We start from the raw sequence: 19,079 nt of genomic DNA on the forward strand, positions 1-19,079 counted from the left end.
AGGGCAGCAGGGTTTGGTTTTCTGTTTCAAGGTGAGACTTGTATCATCTTTATCAACTCTCCTGCATGTAAACAATGAAAAGAACATTTGTGTCTCCCCCACCCCCAGTAAAGTGCTTTGCTATACATGTTGATTATAAAAAGTAATTTTAAGTAACTCTGATATGCCAAGAAGAAAGTATTCAGTTCAGTTCAGTCGCTCAGTCGTGTCCGACTCTTTGCGACCCCATGAACCACAGCACGCCAGGCCTCCCTGTCCATCACCAACTCCTGGAGTTCACTCAAACTAATGTCCATCGAGTCGGTGATGCCATCCAGCCATCTCATTCTCTGTCGTCCCCTTCTCCTCCCGCCCCCAATCCTTCTCAGCATCAGAGTCTTTTCCAGTGAGTCAACTCGTCGCATGAGGCGGCCAAAGTATTGGAGTTTCAGCTTTAGCATCAGTCCTTCCAATGAACACCCAGGACTGATCTCCTTTAGTATGGACTGGTTGGATCTCCTTGCAGTCCAAGGGACTCTCAAGAGTCTTCTCCAGCACCACAGTTCAAAAGCATCAACTCTTCGGTGATCAGCTTTCTTCACAGTCCAACTCTCACATCCATACATGACCACTGATCTCACCACTCCATAACCATAATGGACGCTCAACTGTTGGACCGGCCATCCTTTTTGCACTTCGTGTGCACACAGATCACATGTAATTTTTCAGTTACCAAAACAGTAGCTACCTTGTATGAGCACTGTGTGTCAGGCCCTATCCACGTGCTGGCTTGCAGTAGCTCCTCCTGCCTCAGGGCCTTTGCTTGCTTTGTGTGTTCCCCTGGCTATACCAGATGCAGTTGTCACCGCAGAATTTTAGGTTTCCTCTTAAATATCAGTGTCTGTCTTCAACAGACTGGAAACTCTCTGAGGGCAGGAACTGTCTCTTTGTCTTCCACAGAGATATTCAGTAAATACTGTCAAATGAGTGTGTAAGTGATCTCATTTCATCTTTACCACTGCAAGGGGGCACTGTTCCCCTCAGTTTTTAGAGATGACAAAAATGAGAAGGAAAAAAAAAAAATTATTTAACCAGCCCAAAGTCACAGGGTTCATAAGTGGATCCATATGTCCATATGGTTACCTCCACCCAACCTGTGAACTCGATTTTAAGTTTTGACCACCAAGCAACTGCTGTCTCACCGACTAGTGAGACAGCTTTTCCCTTTTAACAATAAATATATTGTGAAAGTCTTTGTCAATAGACACACATTTGGGTATGTAATGTTTAACGATGCCATGGTATTACATTGTGTGGATGTAATGTATTCATCAGGTCCTTATTGGGGTTTCCAGTTTTTCCAGGTTACAGGGGATTCCGTGATGAACACCTTTGAACACATGTGCTTGCGCACTTCTCGGAGCACTCGTACTTTTATTCCTTAGTATAAATTCCTAGAAACCTGCACATTTGTTTACATCGTGACCAGTTGCGAGGTGGGGAAGTGAGGTGGTTGAAGAAGTGGGAATCCGTGGGTAGGTTGCGCCTCAGAATCTCTGCGGAACTCTTTGTCAAAATGTCGTGCTCGAACCGCACCCCAGAAGCCCTGTGGTGTTTCCGGGGCGCTGGCACTATCTTAAAGGACTGAAGGAGATTCGGAGGTACCGAAGGGGAGACCGCTGGAGTAAACACGTGGTCGCGGCAGGTGCAAAGGCACAGAGTTCGTAAATCAAACGCTCCGCACTCGGGCAATTCGCGAGTCTCCGTAGAAAGGCTTAGGAGGAACGCGATTAGAGAGCATCTCCTAACTCCTCGGGGTGGGGGGGCCCAATGTTGGGGGTCCAGTTTTGATTCTGCCCGCCCCAGTGGGCTGGGCAGCGAGGCAGGGGTAGGGGGAGAGGAGGATGACAGCTGGGAGGATGACGTAATGTGCTCTGGGCTTGCTCCGGGGGGCGCCGAGCGGACGCGGGGCGGACGGCGTTAACCCTTCCACTCCTAGCAGGTGGACCGAGTTAGCTCGTGGAGCCAAACCAAGAGAAAAGGGAACGGTTCCTTTAAACATGGCGGGGGGAAGGAGGTTGGTCTGAGGACCCGGGGGACTCGCTCTCCGTATTCGCTCCAGAGCCGCCAGAGGTGGGGCCTCGCTATGCAAATCCGAGCTGCTGATCGTCGACGCGCCATCACCCCACGCGCCGGCCCGCGCGCCGATTGGCCACGGCCAGCCTGGTCCCATTGACAACAAACAAGGGGGCGCGCGGCCCGGGGGGCGGGGCCACGGAGGGCGCGGGCTGGGGGCGGGGCAGCGCCGCCCCGCCCCCGTCCCGCGCGGCGCAAACATGGCGGCGGCTGGCACCGGCCGCTGAGGCGGTAACCCGGCGGGGGCTGTTGGGTGTCATGGGCGGCGACGGCGGCACCGCCCCCGCGTCTCCCTGAGCGGGACGGCAGAGGAGGCGTGGGGCGGGGGGAGGTGGTCTTCTGCGCCGAGCCGGGCGATGGACGGGAGCGGCGAGCTGGGCGGTCTGGAGACCATGGAGACGCTGACGGAGCTGGGCGACGAGCTGACCCTGGGGGACATCGACGGTGAGGGGTGGGGTTGGGGTGGGAGAGCGGGGGGCGGGGGGCGCGCGCGGGGAGGAAGGGGTTACGGCGGCGCGCGCGGGTGCGCGTGCGCCCACCTTCTCACACACAGCCCGCCGCCGGGCAGTCCCGTCTCACGCGGGAGGAACCGGCGCGCGCGGTCGCCGCGGCCGTCCGCAGCCCTTCCGGGCGCTGCGGGCTCCAGCCCCGCCCGGCGGCTGTGCTCCGGCAGGCCGCGCGGGAGCTGCTCCGGGGGGCGCCTCGTGTCCGGAAGCCCAGCGAGGGTCTCGGGGTCGGCGGGGGGCCTGAGGGGAGCGGCCAGCGGAGAGCGGGCGGCCGCTGCCTCCGTCGCGCGCCGGCCGAGGTCCGGTTCTGCTCGCCCGCCCACCCAAGCGGCTCCGCGTCGCACCTGTCACTCCCCGCCCGGCCGCGTGGGCGGCTCTGGGAGATTCCCGGGGCCGGGCCCCCAGGCTCCGCGTCCTCCCGCTCCGTGGTCTTCCCGGGGTTGGACCGCGGCCGAATTCTCCCGGCGCTTGGGAAAACTTTGGGGGCCAGTGAGAAGCTTAGTCGCTGATGAAGCGAGCGGTGGCGGCGGAGTGTTGGAGGCATTTCCCCGCGATAGGGACCCGGGCGCTCCTGCTGTCGCGCTGCGAAGGGAGTTGAGCCGCAGGAATTTTGAGTTGTGCTCCCCCCGACCCCCTCCGGAACAGGTTGGGGAGCGGGTGGCCTTTGTTCCGGCCACCTTCACAGCGGAGAGGAAGAACTGTAGGAGCCCAGGGAATCATTTTGTGATCACGGAACCCAAAGTTTGGAGGTCAGAGACTTGCCCAAGGTCACCCAAGCTGGTTACAGCACAGTTACTGGGTCAGTGTTGCCGTCGCTGCTAACATCAGTCTTTTCACCTGATCTTTGGGGGTGAGAAGTCCAATGAGTGGATTAGTCGTCCTAGTAATAATAATAACTCCCAGCAGTTGGACTCTTCCGATAGTCTAGGCCCCACTTACTTTTATTGTTTCACTCGTTCCTCACTACAATCCCTGAACTAGATATTCTTACTGCTCTGGGTAGATGTTAACTTGTGTCAGGTTCCTCTCTAGATTCTCCAGAACCCATGTTTTTAATCAGTAAGTGACTCAGGTGCATTGTGCTCTCCAGTTTACAAAGTGCTTTCTTGTGCCAGGATCTTACTACACCCTTGCAGGCAGGTGTGAAGGCTTCATCTCATTATACAAATGAAGAAACCGAGGCAGCAGAAGATTCTTTTCCAGGGGAAGAGACAGTGGCAGCAGCTAATTGAAAAGGATCCCTTTCTCATTTTGCTTCTGTAACAACCCTGTGGCCTGACCTTGTTTTCCTATTTTGGTCATCCAGGCAGCGTGGTAAGACTCTTAAATGAAGCCCTAAATCTAACCACAGACTTTTTCTGTTGGATGCTCCCAAATACAGAGATGTGTTGAAAAATGGAGAGAGGGAGGTTCTTGGAACTTAACAAGGACAGCCAGCATGTCATGAGCACTTGTGTGCCAGGCACCGTGTTAAGCAGTTAGTGCACATCAATGTTCTCAATCCTTAACAAGTTCCATCAGGTAGAGACTGCTTGTTATACTACATTCATCCTTTTTTTGTAGATCCTGAAACTGAGGCTCGAGGCAGTTGATTAACTTACCCATGCTTACACAGCCAGTAAGGAATATAACTGCCTACCAGCAACATCACACAAAGAAATTTGTGTGGATTTTGCATTCCCATTCCGAAACTGATCCCTGTTTGTTTTCATTTATAAATTTATAATGTGTTAAAGTGTATGTGTGCATGCTGAGTCGCTTCAGTCGTGTCTGACTTTCTGACCCTATGGACTATATAGCCTGCCAGGCTCCTCTGTCCATGGGATTTTTCCAGGCAAGAATACTGGAGTGGGTCGCCATGCTCTTCTCCAGGGGATCTTCCCGACCAAGGGATCAAACCTGCATCTCCTGTGTCTCCTGGATTGCAGGCAGATTCTTTACTGCTGAGCCACTGGGGAAGTCCACTGTGTTGAAGTACCTGGTGGTTAAGTAGTAACCTTATCCCTATAGATTGTTGAATAAAATGAACATTCTGGAAACTCCCACAGTGGTTAAGTGGCTTCACAGGGCTCCATGTTAGATTTGGGGTAAAGTGTTTCCCTGTCTTCATTGGTCAACAAGTATTCACATGCCAGCTGTAGTTTCTGAGCTATGGGGAACATGAGAAGATAGGGAAGATAGAATTTTATGGCTTTGTGGAGCTTGAGATGAATGATAATAAAACTGTAGTGTGTGTGTTGTGTGCACGCATGCTCAGTTCTGTCCAACTCTTTTTGACCCCTTGGACTATAGCCCGCGGGTTCCTCTGTCCATGGAATTCTCCAGGCAAGAGTACTGGAGTAGGTTGCCATTTCCTCCTCCAGGGGATCTTCCCAACCCAGGGATTGAACCTGTATCTCCTTTGTCTCCTGCATTGGCAGGCAGACTCTTTACCACTGCGCCACCTGGTAAGCATACTGAGTATAGAACAGCTCAGTTATACAGGGCAGTTAGTGAAAGTCAGTGAGTGTGGATGGAGCTTGGTAAATACTGGCTTATCAGGAAGACCACACCAAAGAGATGGCCCTGGACTCAGGTCTTAGAGCAAAGTTGATTGGGCTGAAGACCAGTGGTCTGCAGGTATCCTTGAATGCTCACTCATACACCCACCTCCAGAACATCAGCCCTGTGAGGGCCAGGACATTTGTTTTGTTTCTTTCACCTAGAATTAAATATTTGTGGAGTGTTTGAGTCCAAGGACTTTGAGCTGGTCAGGAGTTAAATAATTAGGCTCAGCCCTTGTTGGATCAGATCAGGGCTAGATGCTTCTAGGAGCTAGTCAGCTGAAGAGACTCTGTGGGTATGAACACATATATTTTTTTTGTTTGTGTTTAATGGGGGAGAGAGGGTATCTGCCACCTAGAGAACTCACGCCTGCCTCAAGGAGACAGCCATCTGGGTGTGTGATGACGATCCTAAGAGCCTGACTGGATGGGGAGAGGAAGTAGCCGTTGTGCAAGGTGCTGGACATGACAAGACTTGGCCTCAGTGAAACTTGGTCCTGAAGACAGAGCAAAGGTGGAATTTAAGTTCCCATTTAGGCTTTGATGTGGGACATTGGGAGGGTTCAGAAGCTAGCAGGAAGAGCTGGTTTGGGGAGATGATGAAAATTTGTCTTTAAATGGACTGAAATTGAGGCGCTAGTAGGAAACGAGAGACAGATACTCGGGAGAATGTCAAAACTGGGGGTGGAGACTGAAGACTAGTCACGCAGATTGATGAGTTGAGGACAGAGGTGAGAGGAAACTGTAATAACCTAAGGGGAAGCGAGCTTTTTGAGGAACAGTGGATGATGGAGGCAGGGCTGCAGAAGACAGCAAGGATGACGAGGCTCTGAGAGAACTCCTGGGATTTGGCAATTAGGAGATCCACTGGACGAAGCGATTGGGTGAAGTGGTCCAGGGCTAGGTAAACAGAGTCAGGAGGGCAAGTAGGGGCAGCAGTTCTTTGGAGAAAGTTGGAGAAACTTTTCAGTGAGCTAATTTACATTCTGCCCTTGTGAATTGGCCTCTTGTGGACATTTCATTGACTGGAATCATACACTGAGTGGCCTTCTTCACTTAGCCTAAAGTTGAGGTCCATCCGTGTTGCACCAGTGTTCCCTTGTATGGATACTCTGTGTCTTCACTTGTTGGACATTAGGTTGTTTCCACCTTTTGGCTATGATAAATGAAGCTGCTGTGAGCATTCGTGTACAGATGTTTCTGTGGGCATGTTTTCTTTTCCCTTGGGTAGGTCCTCTGCGGTTTTCGTCGCTGTCTGTTTCCCTCGGGTTTATAACCCCATTTATCCACTTGCACTCTCCATGTCCCATGCTCTAACCTTGTGACGGGGCTTCCCTGGTGGCTCAGAGGTTGAAGCGTCTGCCTCCAATGCGGGAGACCCGGGTTCGATCCCTGGGTCGGGAAGATCCCCTGGAGAAGGAAACGGTAACCCACTCCAGTATTCTTGCCTGGAGAATCCCATGTACGGAGAAGCCTGGTGGGCTACAGTCCACGGGGTCGCAAAGAGTCAGACACGACTGAGTGACTGAACTGAACTGAACTGAACTGAACCTTGTGACGGAAGCTCTGTTCGGTGGTCAGTTCTTTTTATTCCCCTTGTTGATGTCTCTTCTGAAACTCTCCCTCTCTCTGTCTGACGGTTGTTCTAGGTCTGTGTTTCCTCGTTTATACAGGGACTGCCCTTGACTGTCAGCTGGGGTCAGGGGCATGTTGAAGCCCTTATTCCCTTGTATTTTTTGTGCGTGGTGTTTTTACTCCCTTGTTTTGATGGAGCACATCCTCCAGTAGCTTCCTAAGAGTACATTAGAAGTAACTTTGAGGGGACCTTACCTCTCTGAAAATATCTTTATTCTGCCCTCCAATTTGATAGTTGGGGTGAGTTTAGAATTTCAGGTTGAAGGCATTGCCTCGTTGTTTGCTAGCTCTCAGTAGCTGGGCATCTGATGCCATTTTGACTCCTACCCTATGTGTGTGACCTGTTTTCCCTGGAAGCTTGTGGGCTCTTGTCTGTATCCCTGCTGCTCTGAACTCCACAAGGATATCCGCTAACGTGACTGAGCGGCCGATCTGTGCCTGGTCAAGTGGGCTCTGAAGGGCTCACAGAGTCGGATATGTGCCTGCATGTAGTCCCCCTGCTGGTCACCCAGCCTGCCCTTCTGTCTGCCGAGAAACCTGTGGTTCCTGAGCCTTTGGGTGGCACTGTCTCTTGGGCCTCTGCTGGCTTCTCCCGGCAGACAGTTCTGTCTTGGGCAGTCCCTGGACGCTACCTGGCACTAAAGAGACACTCTGTAAAGGTGTGTCCAATGAGGAGAGGAAAGCACCTCAGGTCCAGGGTGTTGGGTGGGCCCCTCGCCTGTGTGTCCACGTCACTGGGAACGCTGGAGTGGCCAGCCTGGTGTGGGGGAGGAGGTGAAGAGAGGGGTAGAAACTGATTCCATGTCTCTTCAGTGAGTCATGCTTCGGAAAAACTGCTCAGAGAGGTGGAGCCTCAATCTGCCTCTTGCCCCATTTTCAAGATGTAAGCTGCGTCTTGACCCTGAAGTATATATCACTGGTCCTAGTGTCTGGGTTGGAAGAGCTCCTGTTGCTCTCAGCCTGTTTATTTTCTATGAGTTTTTAGCTCCTGGTCTAATCCAGTTCCATTTCCTGGGATACATCTTCTGGGCTTGCTCACACCTCTGAGCCAGTCTCCCTGGGTTTCTCCTCCTTCCTGGGTCTGTTTGGTCTCGCCCTTGACAAACGTTGTCATGCTCACACCTGGGCCTGTGACCCAGTGTTCTGAGCGCTGCCTGCCTCTCAGTCTTTTCTGTCATCCTCATACTCAGCCCAGGCTTGGCTTTTTTTAAAAAGTGAATTTTTGCTTCTGTATGGAATAGACCTTTTCTTTCCTCAATTTCATAATTAGAAAAGGAACTTTTTAAGCAACTTTATTCAAATAGCGCCCCCTGAATATCAAATTGTCTCTCCTGCTGGGTTTGTGTATGAACTTTATATTAAAGTGCACATGAAACATTATAGCATTTTCACTTGTGGGTTGCTGTACATGGAAACAGTTAAGGTGTAATTGTCATATTATCCAGTGTAATTCATCTGAGGCGGCAAACACCTATTCAGGTCCCTGTGGAACATTTTCATCATTTGCAGTTTCCTTAACCTAAGTATTGTTGCCCTGAACACAGATGAGCAAATCACTTTGGAGTTAGTTCGTTGGTATGTGTTTCTCATCAAGGACTCTTCAAGTCAAGATCTGGGTGATAGCTCTTACACACTGCCAGCTGTAGCCCTTTCATTAAAAAAAACTTTTTCAATATGATAAATTACTGTGGTGATTGGAACTTACTGCTTGGAAAATATTTTTTTAATGATACATTCATAAAGCAAAATAAATATATGAAAGGGGTACTATGGAAAGTCTTGCCCCCAGCCCTGTCATCATCTACTTAGGGTCTACAACCCCCAGGTTATTCATTTTTTTCATTTCCTTTACATCCTTCAAAACTGAATGCAGGTAGAAGCAAATAGCATGTATGGATTTTCACTTTTGCTCCCCTTTTTATTTTTCACAAATAACTAGCATACTATAAGTTTTGTTTTTCTGCCAGTGTTGATGTTAGAGATCTTCCCAATCTACTTCACTGCTGCAGGGTTTTCCATTATATAGATGCACTATAACTCATCTGCCCAGTCCCTTTTTGGTGGACATTTGAGGGTGTTTCCAGTCTTACTATGAAAAATGTGCTGGTGTGAATAGCTGTGTAAATTCATCATTGCACACATGTGCAGGTATGTGTGCGTGCTCAGTCGTGTCTGACTCTTTGCGACCCTCTGGACTATAGCCCACCAGGTTCCTCTGTTGGTGGGATTCTCCAGGCATGAATCCTGGACTGGGTCACTGGTTCTTCCCCAGGGAATCTTCCCGACCCAGGGATTAAACCCCTGATGTCCAGTGTCTCCTGCATTGGCAGGCAGATTCTTTACCACTGAGCCACTTGAGAAACCCACGTGCAGGTATAGGCACAGGATGAATGACTAGAGGTGGGGTTGCTGGCTCAAGGTAGGGTGGTGATAGCTACATCACTGGTGCTGCCAGAATCAAAAGAGATAAAACATATGAAAGGAAGGGGCAGGAAGTAACATCCTCTTCTGACTCCTTTGTGGTTTCGATAGGTCCTGTCCAATGCTCTCCACGCTGGATGGGCCAGTTTACTCCCCCACCACAGTGGAGGAGAGGGCCTATCCTCCTTAGCTTCCAGCTAGAGTCTGAAACTCTGGTCCCTTTATCCTGCCTGTCTCTATGCCAGTACAGGGCTGATGCCACCCAGCCCCCCAACAATGCACAGATAACAGGCTCCTTTGTCCTGGCCTCCTGGTTCCTCATTTGCCTTTCCTGTACTTGAGGCCACTGGACAGTCAGTGAGCAGCCACCAACTTCCTGAGCAGTCCCTTCGAGTGCTTCTGATGTTTCCTTTGCTTGCCCAGAACCCTAGTGGTTGCGACTCTCTTACTCCTCTGCTCCACTTGGTTTCTTGGAGTGATCCTTCATTGGGTTGGCTTGCTCTCCGTACGTTTAGAATTGCTCTAAAGGTACAGCAGTTCCTTATTTTCAGCCCTCCTGTGCCTTGGGGGACTTGATAAATGACTTCTTGTTTTGCGTTGTTTCATTGGGACTGTCTTCTGTCTGAGTTCCCTTTTTTTCAGTGTCTTGGTGACAGCCCTGTCTGCTGCCAAAAGTCTGTGAATCCTCTGTCCTTGCATCAAAGTTCTTTGGGACTCTGTATTCCTATAGTGTTCTTCGTTCTAATTCTCTTATGACTGCTTTTCACCAAAATCTGCAGATATTTTAAGAAATGCCCTTTGGTTATGAATAACCTCATCTCTCACAGTACTTTCCTTTGAACTGTTAAAAGTCAACGGGGGTGGTTTTTCTGAGCTAGATGGGTGGACTTTCTGTGATTATTTGTTGGGCAGGACCGAAATTGACATGCAATAGCTGTTTCCCATCGTGTGATTCTTCCTACAGACATACACAATATTTGATAATGAATATGGGACCATTTCATCTTGATCCTACAGATGTACTGTCATTTATCCTGAGGTGCATTAGTTCTCTAGGTAAATGTAACTGTCTTATTCTTTATTAATTATTGACTCTCTCTGCAGTCACCACTTCTTTTCCATCCTTCGTCAGGTTTGAAATCACACTGTAGGCAGCATCCACTATGTGCCCAGCACAGTGTCTGGTTAGCTCTGCAGTCGAGACCCTTTCAGAGGGCCTGTGTTGTGCTGGGCTCTGGGTATAGCCCTGGCAGGGTGAGCAAGGTCCCTGCCTTCACACGGTGTGTATGGCCTTTGACCTACACTGTCTTTTGCTTTTAATTCTTTCTCCAGTTGCATGGTATGTTACAGGTGAAGACACTGAGGCCCAGATCAGAGCTAGTAAGTTGTAAACTGGTGACCTCACTCCAACACCAAAACCCATGTACTTTTCCTCCCCCACATACCAAATCCCCATCTGATGTAGAGGTCTTCGGAGTTGTGAATACAAGGTGGGTGGTGGGCTGGGGCTGGAGAGACCAGCCTCCTCTGCTCAGGTTTCCCTTCAGTCCACATGTGTTTATCAGAAAGGGTCTGCCTGTGCTGGACGCTTCAAGTGACTTCCCTGGCCCCACAGCACTTCTCTCAGCCTTCTCTCCTGCTGCAGAGCGGGGACTGGGGCTGTCTGCATCTCAGGCGCTCTGAGACTTGCCTGAAGCCACAGCGCACACCCGGAAGAGGGCAGGGAGTATAACGTTCTCTTCAATTCTTATCTGAGAGTGAACGAGGAACTACAAGTTGCAAGTGGACTCTTAGGACCAAGGGCCCTTTTTTAGAATACAGTTTTGAAATGTTTATTCTTTCCTTTGGAAAGGGCTTCTGTAGGTGTGGTGGGTGGACACAAAGGAGCAGTCACAGAACAAGGTCAAGTGTTCCATTTCTGGACCACAAACCTCACGGGTTAAACTTTGTTGACATGATGGAATTTTTTAAAGAGTAGCAGGATCCCAGAGCGAGGCCTCAAAAGAAGGCTCTCTGGGGAAACCTCTGTTCAGAAACTAATCCTCAACCATGGAACAGCTTGGAAGCTGGAAAAACAGAGCTCTTTCTGCATCTCTCAGGCCTTCGGAATTGCTAATGAACACATGTCTAAACATCCCTTATAATGTGGCTTCTGCATCTGTCCCGTGGAACTGGTCTGCTGGGTTCAGGGACTAGACTGGATCAGCTATGAAATTCCGGCTGCTGAACCAGATGTGGAACTGCCTTGTTAAACTGGAGTCTTCTTGGCTCAGGCCCTCATCATCCCATAGCAACTCATGGAAATACTGCTGCTTCCTAAGTGTAAATGTTCCTGCGAGGCCTAACATGTTACAAAAGTCCCTCTGATACATTTGTCTTCCTGACAGTGCTGGGAGGTGCTTGATTTTATTCCCATTTTGCAGATGAAGACAGAGACAGATAAAATGATTTGCCCGAGATTTACTACGCTGATGAAGTGGCATTAGGAGTGAACTTGGGCCTTCTGATGTGAGCTCGTACTCTTCCCTACCCCGTGGGAGGTGGGAGATGCCCTGACTCTGGAAGCCTGTCTGGGGACCCCTGTTCTGGTCAGAAGTTGTTTTAAATGTTTTAAATTTAATTTGAGAAATGTATTCATCCCAGTTCCACCTGAGTATCCATTAGGTCCCTAGCTCTGTGCTACGTATCTGTGCTCTGTGCTGGGTCCCACACAAGCTAGCATATCGCTCGACTTGGGTATTAGAGATGAATGAAAAAGTCTCAACTTTCAGGGAGCTGACATCTCAGCAGCAAGTCACAATACAGAGCAAAATGCAACAGAGGCCAGAACAGAGGAACAAAGTCCCAAGTTTTTGAAACACTAAGGAAGGGGAGAAGGAAAATCTTCAGAGACTGGCATTTGAGCTGAGTTGTGAAGGATGAGTGAATAGTATTTTAGAAAGGAGAATTAGGAAAGGCAGGGTGTTGGGAATAATTTGGGAATATGTTTGGGAATATGTGATTCATTGTGGCCAGAACACTGTAGGACTGAGGGTCTCAAACTTTAATGTGCTTAAGAGGCCCACTAGGGTACACCCCCAGAGATTCCAATGTGGAAGGCAAGATCTGGGGTAGAGTCCAGGAAAGGCATTGGTCAAGGGAGCAGGCGCAGTATTGTCCCAGGCTGAGCGGACAGCTGCTTCCTAAGGCTTGACCACCGTGCTCAGGCGATTTGCAGGCTGTCCTCTTGATAGCTGTATTTTGTAGCCTTCCTCAAGCATAGTTTTGATCAGGTCCCTCTCCTGCTCCCATGTGCTGTCAGTTGGCAGGCTTGGTGATGAGCCACAGAAGCTGGCTTTGAGTAGCTCAAGTAGAAAAGGAGTTTATTGGCAGGATGGTGTGTGGACTGATCAGAGAAGCGGGAGAGCCAGACTAGGAACATGGGCCAGAGCCAAGGGCAGCTCGGCAGCAGAGTCTTGCTAAGGAGAGGCCAGAGCAGCCTGTTTAGAACCCGCCACCTCGGTGGCCTCTGCTTGTCCCCGCTTCCTAGAGTCACGTTCCTGGTGGGAGCCTGCATTCATCAGAGCCACCTGGCAGGAAACCTTATTGCTGAGACCACCCAGCAAGGAAGATCAGGGTGCCTGGGAGGTTCAGCTTGAAGGATGGCAGACAGAGCAGAAATGGCAGACGTCCACGGTGTTTTCTGTGCCATGCCAGGCAGCTTCAGTGCGGCCCTTCACAGCTCAAGTATAGGCAGCTCCGTCTCTCCACTCTGTTCCACGTGCTCTGCCGAAGCTCCTTCCAGAACATTTCTTGGTGCTATGCTTTTGCTCATACCGTTCCCTTTGTCTGCAGCACCTACCCATGCCTCTAAGTCACACACGTCTCTTCGCCCTTCGAGACTCTGCTTTCCCTGCCTGCCAGGACGAGTCAGCCCTTTCTCTGCCTTCTGACAGCCCTTTTCCTCTGTGAGGCACCTGTCTGTTCACCCTTGTCACAGTTTTGGGGTTTGGTTGGGTTTCTTCCCTGTGAGGTTGCTGGGAGGGAAAGGAACCGGCACTTTGGAGTCAGCTGTATGCGGATTCCGCGAGCTCCCAGTGCCGCAGTGCACAGTGGGTATGAACGTGCTGGGTGGTGATTTGTAGCAGGGGTTAGCAACCTGCTTTGGGAGTATTATTTTTGTCCTTAGTCTGAGGGAGATTTGGGGGTGTGGTAATGATTTGGGTCAAATCCATCCTTATGGCAGAAAGTGAAGAGGAACTCAAAGGCCTATTGATGAAAGTGAAAGAGGAGAGTGAAAAGTTTGGCTTGAAGCTCAACATTCAGAAAACGAAGATCATGGCATCTGGTCCCATCACTTCATGGGAAATAGATGGGGAAACAGTGGAAACAGTGTCAGACTTTAATTTTTTGGGCTCCAAAATCACTGCAGATGCTGATTGCAGCCAGGAAATTAAAAGACGCTTACTCCTTGGAAGGAAAGTTATGACCAACCTAGATAGCATATTAAAAAGCAGAGACATTACTTTGCCAACCAAGGTCCATCTAGTCAAGGCTATGGTTTTTCCCGTGGTCATGTATGGATGTGAAAGTTGGACTGTGAAGAAAGCTGATCGCCGAAGAATTGATGCTTTTGAACTGTGGTGCTAGAGAAGACTCTTGAGAGTCCCTTGGACTGCAAGGAGATCCAACCAGACCATTCTAAAGGAGATCAGTCCTGGGTGTTCATTGGAAGGACTGATGCTAAAACTGAAACTGCAATACTTTGGCCACCTCATGCGACGAGTTGACTCACTGGAAAAGACTCTGATGCTGGGAGGGATTGGGGGCGGGAGGAGATGGGGACGACAGAGAATGAGATGGCTGGATGGCATCACCGACTCGATGGACATGAGTTTGAGTGAACTCCGGGAGTTGGTGATGGACAGGGAGGCCTGGCGTGCTGTGATTCATGGGGTCACAGAGACTCGGACACGACTGAGCGACTGAACTGAACTGAATGATTTGGGAAAGGGTAGGTTGGTGAGTCACTGAGGTCTTTCACTTTTGCCTGAATGACTTTTTTAAAATTAATTTTTCTTGGAGTATAATTGCTTTACTGAGTGGTTTAAGGACTGGGAAAGGTTGAGATCCCCAGCTTTGGAACTTTGCCCCCCAGGAGGACAGTTAAGTGGAAGAAGTGGCTTTTGCCGGACTTTGTGGACACTCGGTCACCTGGCACTGTCAGCGCCACCCCCTGGAACAGGCTTGTGCAGGGGCGTTCCTGCGAGTCTTCCTCTGTGCCTGTTGTTCAACTTTCAGCCTCTTTGTTGCGGGAGAGGGAGAGAGACACCAGTGTGATACAGAGTGGGAACAGGTCAGGAGATCCAGGACACCTGGGATGACACTCTTTTCCTTCCTGAGCTGGGGATGTTTTTTCCCATTCAAGAACGAGGCTCTGTCTGGTGACATCCACATAGTAACAGAAGCAAAGCATCTGTCCAGGGTGGTGGCTGAGAACTTTACTCTTCAGTCCCAGCGCCGTCACCTGCTGACTGAGTGACACTGGAAAAGTAACCTCTCTGCTCCTAGTATTCCTTGTGTGTGAAGTGGAGGTGATGAAGGCACCTACCTCAAAGTGTTGTGGAGATGAAGTGATGAAATCCATGTCAAATGCTTAACGTAATTGCTAACACGTGGTAAGAGCTCAGGAAATGTGAACAATTGCTGTACTATTTTTATTATTACCGCTAGTCATTGGCATGAGTTTTTTCTTAATTGTTATTCTCAAAATCTATTCTTGATCTGTTTCTAAAAGCATCCTTTTCAAAGGAATAAAGAAACAAGATTGACAGCCTTTCAAATGTGGGCGGTCAACAGATCTGATGCCTCTAATGTGGTCTTGGATAAGACCTGGGTTCCCTGCTGGGACCCAGGGTGGGACGCCCCATGGGTGGGGACTGTCACTGCGAGCTGGGACAGTCCCAGGGGTGGAGGGCTCCTGAGAAGAAGCCCCCACAGCGTGCTTGTTGGGGTGACGTCTGGAGCAAGATGGAGCCTTCACAGACTCACCTGCCTAAGACCCCTCATTGGACTTGGGCTTATTTCTTCCTGTGTAACAACCCCCACCACCGTCACCACTTTTAAGCACTTCTGTGCCAGACACTATTCTAAGTGCTGTGCATATATTAACTCATTTAAAAGAGTGCTTAAAGCTACCTCACAGGGTGATTTGAATCGTATACCATGATGAGTAGAAGTTTGCACAAGCAAGGTGTTAAAAGCAGACACAACTGGGTGACATTGCTAATGAAGTTCTTTTCTAGTAAAAAAAATAAAAAAAAAATCACATTTAACCTTTAAATGCTCACACACAAGCATGAGATGAATTGCAGTAAAAATCAACAACAGAAGCTTTTTAGGAAATGTACTCCGACAGGGTCCTATTCCATCATGCGCCTTTTATCATCCCAGCACACGGCACCCGGCCCTGGCAGGTGTTCACACAGGGTTTCTCCATCAGAACACTTGCCTCTTGATGTGTTCAGTTTTGTGTCTGGCGCACTGTAGGCTCAGTTAATGTGTGTTGAATGCAGGTCTTAAGGGTTGTGTCTTTATTGGTTGGTTCTTTATTTGAAGAAAGAAGGGTGTTCTGGAAAGGAGCATCTTGTCAAGGCAGAAGGTCTCATCTGGAGACAGGTTTAGTACTTCGGGAGGAAAGTTTGCTGGCAAAATACAGTCAGGCAAAAATCTCTCTCGTCTACTCCCCCATGAGTCAGTCACATGTGTGTTACCCTGAGATGGTTGTTCTTTCATTAGTATTGGGAGTCATGAGATGGGTTACATTAAGTGCCTCCCCTCCACCCACACCCAGATTCCCCAGACTTTATTGTCGCACCTGGTCCATCTTGCATCTTTCTCCTAAGTTGTAAAATCCAAGAAATGTTTGTTTTGTGGGGGGAAATAGAGTGCATGGAATAGAGATGCAGATCTCACTACAGATATAAATTCAGATCTTGTAGCTTGTATGAAGGGCTTGAGCAAATAGTTTAACATCCCTGAACTGCATTTCCATGACCTGTGAAGTAGAATAGTAATACTAGCGTCTGGGTTTGTGTGAAGCAGTAAGTAGGTGTTAGTGACAGCTATTATTATGTTGTCCACATAGAGTCAATAGGAAGTGAATTTAATTTCAGTCATAACCACCTTCTCTGCGTTTGAATAAAATGTAAATATGATTTCTAGTTAGAAAATAAGTTTATTAGCTTTGTCACTGAATTGTTTTTGCTTTTAAACATCAATAGTGTGACTACTGGCTTTTATTCAAAGGTTAAATTGGAAGCTAAGCTACAAATACCCCTTTTCAAATGTTAGGTTAAAAAAGAAACTGAAAAAGTAAAAGACATTTTAGTATGTGCTGGTCATATCCCTATATATTAATATATATCCGTTGGAATTTGGATTGTTCCCATATTTAGAGAAACTGAGTCTCGGAGAGATCAATTAATTTCCCAGAGGCAGCACAATTACATTCTGAGAGTTCCAACCAGCCTTCTGATTTGTCACACAGAAAGCCCTCTTTGAATTTAAACTTGGGAATCCCCGTTCTCTTTGGCCTTTCAGGTAATTCTTGGTTTAACTTTTCAACATTCTGCTTTTCCTTTTTAATATGATGGTTTGCCATGCTCCCTTCACAGAACCCCTAAGAGATAGGTGGCCTGTTTCCCAGTTTTCATACATAACTGGAACTTTCCTTTGGGGACTTCCCTGGTGGTCCAGTGTTTAAGACTCCACATTTCCACTGCAAGGCATACAGTTTCAATCCCTGGTCAGGAAACTAAGCCCTCATGCTGTGTGGCACAGCCAAAAATTAAAGAAAAAAAAAGAACTTCCGTTTAATTGATTTTCAGAAGTCTTTTCCTCTGTTGAAGTTACGTTAACTTTTGTTTTAGCTGTTTTGATATTCTCCTCTCAAGGCAGAACTCAGCCTTAAGTCTTTGCTCAGAATGATTCTTAATGAGCATATGGTATCTGGGGACTCTGGGCAAGCCAGTAGCTCCCTATACAAACCAGAGTGAGCAGGGCTGAGCTGCAGGGCTCCCCTTCCTAGAGCAATTGCTGGACTGCTGGCTGTAGCTTTTCCTTCTTTAAGAAGGAGAGAGACCAAGTTCATTACCATGAGCTGCAGATCCCTTCAGGATTTGGTCTTGACCACCTGCCCAGCCTGGTGCCCTTGCGCTGCCCACCGTACAGCTCCAGGCCTCCGAGCCGTGACTGACAAGATTCCCTGGGCCTAGAATTCACCCGGCATCCTGGTCAGCCTTCATTCCAGCTTCTTGAGGACCAGCTGGAGTCAGTGATTTTATCACATCCCTTGTGTTGTCCTCGTCTGCTGTGACTGTCGCCACCCGATCTGTCACTCTCACCAACTCCTTGAGGTCGAGGGGTGTTTTGTCATCTCTGTGCCAGCACACAGTGGGTGTTCAACACATTTAAAACCTTGCATTTATATGCCTATTTAACCAAAAGTGGAAGCTTTGTGGAAATTGCAGAAATTTGTCCAGATTTTCCTGGGTAACCCAAATTTCAAAAACATCTTGTCCCATCGTGAGGCGGTGTCCCTTCCACTTTTGGTTCAGAAAGCATGTTTGCCGTTTTTATAGAGTGCATGAAGGTTGCATGTGAGGGCATCGCAGTGAGTTGACACCAAGTCTTTTAAGTACCAGAGCGCTGAGTGCCTAGAGAGGCCCAGGGAGTGGAAGGTTTTGTCTGTGTGCTGGTGAAGCACAAGATCTAAGGAAAATATTAAAAAATATGTCTTACTGGATATAATATGACAAAACAAACTTTTTAATGTTAGAAGCATACTCTTATACCAGTATATTATTAGTATGCACCCAAGATTTATGAAGATTACTGAGGCAAACAGCAGGATGACAAAGGTGGATTCAAGGAGAATGCAAGAAGCTGATACTCACATAGTAGGAAAGAAGCAAGATTGCAAATTCAGATACATAACCGGTTAATGTCCTGCAGGGCAATAAAGACAAAGCTTTCAAGGTTATCTTTTTCACCCGACAAGTCATTTGCAACTTGTTTATTTTCTACGTGTGAACATCTCATTTTACAGAATGTGTGCCTGATGAGTAGTAAAGAGGAAGTCAGACCACTTTGTGTTTCCGGAGAGCATCAGGTAGGACTTTAGAGACACTGTACTTTTTTTTCCCCCTGCTTATTTTTAAGTTTTGGACAACTTTTTTTTTTTTAAACAAATCACAGTTGGGTTCAGGAGCTAAAAGATGGCTAGACCTGAGGTAGAAAAGTGTCCTCGGTGAAAGAAATTGTAAGTTGTTTTGAAATGGAATTGTGCAATTAAAAGGAAGAAGGCTCTAACAAGCAGAAGGGTGAGGCAGGTGATCGCATTCAGAGAAAGAGCCCCTCCTCCCCTCCCAAAGGCTTGTGCTGACAAGGAAGCGAGTGGGTACTTTTCCAGGGTGGATGATGAGCTAAAATGAGTGGGAAGTGAAATCCCTTGGAGTTGGAGGGAGCCATCGGTGGGAAGCTATGAAGCTCCTATTTGAGAAGTTTGATTTGCTTTGAAAGATTGTTGGCCCAACAAAATACTCAAGACTGTTCGGTCACCAGGTAGAAGGCTGCTGTTGAAATCAAGGCAGGAGGGAGCGAAGAGATAACCCTGTGATACTGTGGAAGGAGACCTGCCAGGAATTCATAGTGAACTCACCACAGAGGAAAGAAGAAAAGAGCAAGTGAAGGTAGTGCCGCAGGTCACTATCTTTCGATTGGAACTCAAGAGCTGGCTCAGGTTCTGTTGGCCCAGAGACAACGGCACCGGTCAGCTGAGCCGGGTCCTCTGGGGCTGCCCTGATGCCCAGCCTGGGCA

General features: G+C 48.6%; 1 protein-coding gene across 1 annotated transcript in view; it reads left to right on the plus strand.

Annotated features, from left to right (window-relative positions):
- Positions 1 to 2,287: 2,287 nt before the first annotated feature.
- SREBF2 (sterol regulatory element binding transcription factor 2) overlaps positions 2,288 to 19,079 on the plus strand; it is a 60,647-nt gene continuing 43,855 nt past the window's right edge. Inside the window, exon 1 of the mRNA XM_055394260.2 lies at positions 2,288 to 2,559. Coding sequence (XP_055250235.1) covers positions 2,472 to 2,559 — 88 coding nt within the window. The 5' untranslated portion in view covers positions 2,288 to 2,471. The remainder of the gene's footprint in view (positions 2,560 to 19,079) is intronic.

This window comes from Moschus berezovskii, chromosome 6 (assembly GCF_049115385.1).
Source record: "Moschus berezovskii isolate FMDL1 chromosome 6, NW_MosBer_1.0, whole genome shotgun sequence".
In the NCBI taxonomy this organism is placed as follows: Eukaryota; Metazoa; Chordata; class Mammalia; order Artiodactyla; family Moschidae; genus Moschus; species Moschus berezovskii.